The 8,178-nt window shown below is 41.5% G+C and overlaps 1 protein-coding gene across 2 annotated transcripts in view; it reads right to left on the minus strand.

The window, feature by feature from the left end:
- The window catches only part of C12H2orf73 (chromosome 12 C2orf73 homolog), a 31,427-nt gene extending 24,454 nt beyond the window's left edge, over positions 1-6,973 (minus strand). For both annotated transcript variants that reach the window (XM_054547571.1, XM_002812032.3), the window contains exons 1-2: positions 6,832-6,973; positions 2,812-3,019 (exon numbers count right to left, since the gene is read on the minus strand). In XM_054547571.1, coding sequence (XP_054403546.1) covers positions 2,812-3,019; positions 6,832-6,857 — 234 coding nt within the window. In that variant the 5' untranslated portion in view covers positions 6,858-6,973. The remainder of the gene's footprint in view (positions 1-2,811; positions 3,020-6,831) is intronic.
- Positions 6,974-8,178: the final 1,205 nt, after the last annotated feature.

Raw genomic sequence — 8,178 nt, forward strand, 5'->3', positions numbered from 1 at the left:
CTCATTCATATTCACTGACAGCTTCCCTTATGTGAGCTCTTATTTCATCTCAAACTCACTTTCACCATCTCTTAAAGGTCCAGCGCTAATAATGATTCTGCTACTACTCTGTCACCTAGTCTTGATGATAGCAGCTCTTAACATCTTTGTTCATTTTTTTCCAACATACCTACAGAGTAAGAGTAAGAGAAAATTAGTTGGGATTAAGTTTTTAAACTTTTATGTTTCATATTTCTATTCTCAAACCAGCTTCTTTTTCTTAGTATCGCCAATGTAAGGATGAGTTCAGTGAACAGTTTTAAATTCAACCCTGAACTAGAGCTCAGAGTCATCCATGAGCCTTTGTAAGAAATATAAGAACTTCACTAATCTGGATTTTGGTACCAAATTAATTTCCCCAGTGTAGGTCTGGTCTAACAATAACAATTGATTTCTTTCTGAAATAATTGGTATGAGAGCATAAGCAAGTGTACAAAATGAAGTACCCTCAATATGGCCCTTAAAGGGGTTTAGTTCATGAAATTAAAGAACATTTAACCACAGGAATTCCTGCCCCAAGAAGATCTCACATTCACAGTCATGGTGTGCTGTCCATGACAAGAATAGATGTTATCAGTACGAAGAGAGCTCACAAAAAGCAATCTCCATCTAAATGTTAAATCACTATACCTAATACACAGAGGGATGAGGAAAGAAGTGGAGTAGGAGGAGGCTGACATTGGCACAGTGGTCTGAGACCATTTAGATGGTACACATTTCCTTTTCCAAATATGCTGGAAAAAAACCTACATGAGAAATTATTACCTTTGCTGTGACATATTTTGAATCCCATCTGTTGAACACTTGCCTGGCTCAGCACTGTACTAGGTCTTCTCTCATAGAATCCTGCTCTCAGCTGCAAATGAGTCCCCATCACTGTGCAGAGAGCAGTAGACTAGGATTCTGCTGCTCCTAAGAGCTAATATTTAGTGAGTGCTTCCTTTGTGCATTATGAATGCTCTTCTGCCAGGTTCCTACATGCTCACTCCCTCACTCTCCCTCAGGTCTTCACTCAAATGTCACTCAGTGAAGCCTTCTCTGACCACCAATTTAAAATTGCAGCTCTGCCTGCAGCAGTCCTTATCCTGCCTTGCATGCCGCCCTTACTACCATGTAACATTCCAATACAGCTTTCTTGTTTGATCTATTCCCTCACTAAAATGTAAGCTATGTAAGGACAGGATTTTTTCCCCCATTTACTTTGTTCACTGCTGTGTCTCTAGTGTCTAGCACAGTAACTGACAAAAATATTTTAATTCTCATAAAAACCCTATGAGAGGGACATTTACTATCCTTATATAAAAAAGGAAATTGAAGCTTAGTGTGACTTGCCCAAAGTCACATGGCAAGTGTGTAGCAGCAACAAAATGGAATGAACTAGTGACATGCTGCAGCAACATGGACAAATCCCAGATGCCTTATTCTGAAAGACTGGTTCAATAAGCTACATACTGTGTAATTCCATTAACATGACTTTCTGGAAAGGGCAAAACTATGGAAAACAGATCAGTGGCTGTTGGAGTAGAGGAAGGGAATGACCACAAAAGGGCATAGGGGAACTTTTGAGGGTGTTAGAAATGATTCATAGCTTGATTGTGATGGAGTAACATGACTACACCTTTGCCAAAATTCAGAGAATTATGCACTACAAGGGTAACTAATTTACTGTGTAAGGGTAGGTAGAATAATGCTCCCTCTCTCTAACCCTAAAGATGTTCGTGATTTAAGCCCCAAATCTGTGAATGTTACCTTGCATAGCAAAGGGACTTTGCAGATGTGATTAAGGATCTTGAGATGTGGAGATTATCCTGAATTATCTGGGTGGGTGCAATCTAATCACAAGGGTCCTTATGAGAGAGAGTCAGGAGAGTGGGTCAGAGAAAGATTTGAAGATGCTGTGTTGCTGGCTTCAAAGAAAAAGGTGCCATAAACCAAGGAACATGGGCAGTCTCTAGAAGCTGGGAAAGGCAAGGAAACCGATCCACCCTTAGAGCCTACAGAAAGAACTAGGCCTGGCAACAGCCAGTGAGACGGATTTTGGACTTCTAAGCTAGATAATAAATATGTGCTGCTTTAAATCAGCTTTCAAGTTTGTGAAAATTTGTAACATCAGCAATAGGAAACTAATACAATAAATTGTACCGCAACAAACCCGACTTTATAAAAAAGATAATGGAATATTTTTAGTATGGGATAGTCAGTGAAGTGTGGTTTGGCTAAACCAACAGCTCTGGGTCAGAAATATGACTGTGACATTTGCTTATTACTTAATCTCAGATATTTTAATTAACCTCAAAGGAATATGTGTTATTTGTAAACTATTTCCAATAAGACTTCATAGAAATTGTTGTAGAGATTAAGAATATAATTTATATAAAACACTTAGCTCATTCCTAGAACTTCATATGATTTCAATAAATGATTATTATTTTACAGAAGGTATGTGAATTACTGAGTATCATGGGACATTTTTATATTAGAATATATATCATAAATACATGAAATTTCTTTAGTAACCCCAAAGCACTACTTTGTGGCAATAATCTGACCCAATCTAGGGAAACAATTACTTAGATTCCCTCCCTGTATCTGTATTGTTTATATGTAAAAGTCAGCTGCCAAAATAGTTTCAGGTTACTGCTTTTAACTATTGGATTATGATAAGTACTACTCTGAGATATGTCTCATCCTTTATAGTCTGTGACCAAATTATTCTGCAAAACAGCGTCTGAATCTAAATCTCTATTTGTATACAATGAACATCTGTCCAACCTGTATTTCTGGCCCTTTTTTGGGATCTATGTAGGGAACTGGTTCATTGTATGTTCTTGCATTTGTGTTAATGAATTTAGCATAATATATACGTCCTCTTCCAACACGTGGTTTTGAATGATGTATGCTTTTTCCAGGTTTTTTTTCGTGTTTAATTTCTTCATTTTCAGTTACATATGCTATAGCAGCATCCTCTATTTTATGCTGTCTGAAAAACATAAATAGTAAACCATTTACCCCAGTAACCATTAAAATATTGAGTCAAAATTACGTAAAATAAGATTTAAATATATTACAAACATCAGTCAAGACAATTTAGGCTGTATTGATAGTTATAAGCGTTTGTGCTATTAAAATTTAGGAGGCCATTTTCTAATTCTAAATCATATAAGCGATAAAGGGCTTTGTGTTAATAATGATTACTCATTATAATATACCAGTGCAGTGCACCAACTCTTATTTGCTTGGAGTAAAGAAAGAGTAGTGATTGGATTATGCTTCCATATCATGTTTGCAGTACTTACGTGTGTGGATAAGTTACACGCTATAGTTAACTCATCTTCTTTAAAAGTTTTATTACCAAGAGAATGGCTTTATTCTCCCATTTACCTAGTAAACAGCTATCTGGACAAGGATAAACCAATTAATTTTAAAAGTTTGTCTGGCAAACTTAAAGCTACCAAAGGAGCACCATTATTTATCTTTTCAAGAAAAGAACACTATGTGGCAGTCAAAATAAATCTCTTCATTTTTTGCCTCTAATAAGTACTCTGTTACAAATATGAAAATTACTAAAATAAAATATTTTAAAAATGTATAGGAAGAACAGCTTATCAGATTTTTCCCCTTTCAAATAAGGAGAAATTGAAATTATAAAAGGCAGTATTTTTAAAATTCACATACTTGAAAAATAAAGAATGAAACATATGAATTTGAATACTTTTTACCTAGAAGCTTTTAAAATCAAAGCCGTGATCCCACAGCAGGTGAGTCAATGAAACTCCAAATTCACAGAAAGCAGGTAGCACCGTTTAACCTTATACACAGCCCTTAAGGTATAACACCTGCCTTCCTTCAAACAAATGCCAGGTTCATCTCTTCTACCGCATCATTTTTCTTTTTTTCCTTTTTGAGACGGAGTCTTACTCTGTCCCAGGCAGGAGTGCAGTGGCGCTATCTCCGCTCACTGCAACCTCTGCCTCCCAGGTTCAAGTGATTCTCCTGCCTCGGCCTCCTGAGTAGCTGGGGTTACAGGCATGCACCACCATGCCCGGCTAATTTTTGTATTTTTTTTTAGTAGAGATGGGGTTTCGCCATGTTGGCCAGGGTGGTCTTTAACTCCTGACCTCAGGTGATCCGCCAGCCTTGGCCTCCCAAAGTGGTGGGATTACAGGGGTAAACCACTGTGCCTGGCCCACATCATTTTTCAATTAAAACCCTCAAGTAGTTTTCCATTCATTTACAATAAAATACTGCCTCCTAATTGTAGCTCTAAGGTCCTGTGTGACTTGCCCCAGTGAATCTATTCGACCTCCCTCAAGACCCTCCAACCAGACTGCCTTCTGTCAGTTCCAGGGACACATCAATCTCTTTTCCCTCACGGCACCTGCACATGCTGTTCCCTCTGCCTGGACAGCTCTTCCCCAGCTCCCAGCACAGCTGGCTCAGGATATTTAGGTCTCAGCTTAAAACCATCTCCTCAGCAGCTTTTCCTAGATTTCCTTCCTCTACCACATGTGTTCACTATTTTAGTACTTTGTTCATTTCTTTTATTAACACCACAGTTTTTTATGTACCTAGTTTTTTGTTTACTTGTTTTTAGTAAGCACTACAAATATCCTTTACTAGTCAATAAGTTCCATAAAGGTGTAGATTGTTGAATTCACCATGTGCCCAACATCAGGAAAAGTGTCCTGTTCATCCAAGGTAAATGGACTGCCATTATAATATTTACATATTTCTGGTGAATCTGCTGGAGTTGTTTACTCCGGCTTTGTTTGAATACCCTCAACCACCCCTCCAGTACACATAAAAACAACATTCAGAATCCTTGGATTCTAGTTTCCTACTTCCCAAAAATTACTTTCTGCAAAGGATTTGGAAAAACTGATTACTGGTAAAGTGTAAAAAACTTCTAAACCTTTTTCTATTATTTTTCCAGAGATACAATTATTTATTTAAAGGTAGAGTCTTTGGGGTCAATTAATTTATTATTGTAGGCTTCTGGCATCAGTTTTTTCCACCTGTTTCTCATAGTTATCACCCAACAATATACACTTGTCGTGATCAAGTCCTTAAAGAAAAGGACTGGGGCTATTTGCTCATATAGTTAAATTCATTTGATTAAGCACTTGTGGTATGAATGCCTATGGGTTGATAAATAAGTGTGAAATATATGACTCCAGCAATCTCTTGCCAGAAGAAAAGCACAGATAAAAACACTGATGGGCTCTGAAGTGAGTCAGATAGGGACTGGAATCCCAGTTCTGCCATATCTAAGCCTTTGTCTCATTTGCATGATAGGAACAATACCTATTGTAAGAGATATGAGAATAACATTGAATAATTCATTGTTTCAACAGATATTTATTGAGTTGCGTGCCAGGTGCTGTTAGAGGCACTGATGATAAAGCAGTGACAAAACAAAAATTCCTGCCCTCATAGAGCTTACATTCTAATGGGGAAAGGCGGATGAAAAAGTAAATTACATAGTCTGTTAAGTGCTAAGGACAATAATAAAATAGAGAATGGGAAAAGGTAGTGTATGTATGTGGGAGGTAGGTTTGCATTTTCAGGTAGGGTGGAGGCTGCATTGTGAAGGTGGCAATGAAAAAAGAGGGGAGGAGAGAGCTAAGTGGATATTTGTGGGAAAAGCATTCTAGCAGAGTGAACTGTAACTGTCAAAGCTTCCCAGCAGAAGTGTAACCATCCTTAGTGCACTGCTTCTAAAAGTATGGGCACTGGAGTAACAGCATTGGCATCAACTGTGACCTTGTTAGAAATACAAATTTATGGGTCCCATTTCCTTTATGTACCTAGTTTTTTGTTTACTTGTTTTTAGTAAGCACTGCAAACTCAGAATCTCTGGGGTGGTTCCCAGGAACGTGTTTTAATCAGCTGTTTCGCTGATTCTTATGCACATTCAAGTGTGAGAACCATTGTTCCAGGGACAAAAATACAGGCTTTGGAAGAAGGTATCTCTGGCTCCACATCATTCCTAACTAGCTGTATGTACTACCTTGATTAATAGTCTCAATTTAAGGTACGTCAGAATCACCTGGATGCCTTGGTTGAGGCCAGATTATCGAGCCCCAGCCACAGTTTCTGATTCAGTGTGTCTCAGGGGTGGGAAGTCCCCAAAATTTGCATTCCTAACAACCAGGTGCTGCTGATGCCGGTCTTTATCACTGCAGATGACAGCAGAAAGGCCTGTTTGCTATAGCAGAGTCCTGTCAGAGGGAGGCAAGAAACGGGAAGGGGCGTGTTGTGTAGACTCCATAGGCCATTGGAGGTGCCTTGGCTTTTACTCTACGATGTCGGATGGAGAACGGCGATCTAACCTGGGCTGGAAACGGACTGCTCTGACTTCTGTGTCGAGGAGACTGCAGAGGGGTAAGGGAAAAGCCAAGCCACCAACTGGAGGGCTGTTGCAGCATCCCGGCAAAAGAAGCTGGTACTTGGGACTGGGTGGGGACACTACTGAAAGTGATGAACAGTGGTAGATTCTGGATAATTTTAAAGGTAAAGCCTACAGAATCTGCTAATAATTGTGAGAAGGAGTGGATGACTTCAAGAATTTTAGACCCGGTAATGTAAGTCAAGTCCCGGACACACAGTATGTGCTCAGTAAACGGTGCGTTTTAAAAATTATTGTTGTAAGCTCTCAGCCAACCGGAAATCAGAGAAGCAAGGGGGCTGTCTGAGCTTGGCCTGGACTGTCCATGCTGGACCCCGGCCTCCCCCTGAAGGAGGAAAATAGTTTTTGGAAGGGGAAATAAGACACCAAACCCCAGCACTTACTGATGCTTATCTTCCTTTCCCTCCATGGGCCTCTGCGGCACCAGGCAGCGAGGAGCCTCCTGGGAAGAACAGGGACGCAGCCCCGCCAGGAAAAGGGCGCGCAAAGCTCGGCGACTGTGACTCGCACGTTGCTAAGCGACGGGCGCTCGGCCTCGGAAAGGGGCGTGGAGCGGGGGCGGGGGGCACTCTTGGAGTGCGCAGGTGCAGTAAGCCGGGTTGGTGCTGGACTGTCGCTTACCGTGCGCGACTGCGCGGCGAGGAGGGCGGGGGTGGCTGGCCGGGTCTCTAGGCGTGTGGGCTCGACGCCCTGCGTTTGAACTTGCCCTTCCCACTGTAGGGCCAGGAGGGGTATTTATCAGGACCGATTTGGTCCTTGAGGATAGGGGAAGGGCTGCTCGCGTCTCCGCCGCGCTCGCCCTCCGGAGCCCGGCAGGTCGTCGTCAAGGCGCTGCCACGGTCGCCCAAGCTGGCTGCAAAAGTGTGGGCCGGCGGGAAGGATACTTGTTTTCCCTTGTATTGTTTAATACTGTGCGAGTCGTGATTCGTTGCTCCTGAGCTGCCTAGCCTTTACTCCAGAAAGCTTGGTTGTCACTGTTTTCCACCATTTCTGACAAAACCTTCCCCGGCTGGGCTGCCAGGATTAAAATAGAGCAAGGGAACACTCATCTCCTGCAAATGAGGCTCCCTGCGGTGTGTCATCTGTTGCAGCCTGAGCGGAGTTCAGAATAGGGTAGCTTAGGCAGCGGGCTGGGGCTTGTACGTGTAGCACTTACCCAAAAAGAGCAAGCTCCTGGGAAAAGCCGTTGCTGACTTGCATCCACCTTCTGGCCCTGGAATTTCTTACTTCATTTCACCATTGCCTCCCAATTTCCACTACCAGAGCCAAAAGTCTTTGGCATCTGTCATAGTAACTCATGCATTTCCCTGGATAACGGAAAAAGAAAAGTCCACAGTTCAATCTGCCTTATATCAGGCTATGCGTACGCATATGTTTGGAATCCAGAGTCAGTGTTCGTGTGTGTATTTACATTCACCTTGGAGAGTGATGGGAGAGCAGAGGTTGGTCCTAGGACTCATTTTATGTATGTGACCTGAAATCCTATCAGGAAGAAGAATATATGTATAGATTTGACACCTAGTGACCTAAATACCTGAGTGTGGACTTTGTTGTTAAAGACTGGAGTGTGTGTGAATGTGTTATTGTGCGTGTGTGTGTTTGGTGGGTGAGGAGTGGATGAGTAAATAAATATGGGGCAAGTGGGTTGAAAACCAGAAAGCAGGGGGAACTAATATCAATTGAGCTTCCACTAGGGGACCAGGCATTTGTTAGGCATTGTATTAAACACC

Source organism: Pongo abelii, chromosome 12 (genome assembly GCF_028885655.2).
Source record: "Pongo abelii isolate AG06213 chromosome 12, NHGRI_mPonAbe1-v2.0_pri, whole genome shotgun sequence".
NCBI lineage: Eukaryota > Metazoa > Chordata > Mammalia > Primates > Hominidae > Pongo > Pongo abelii.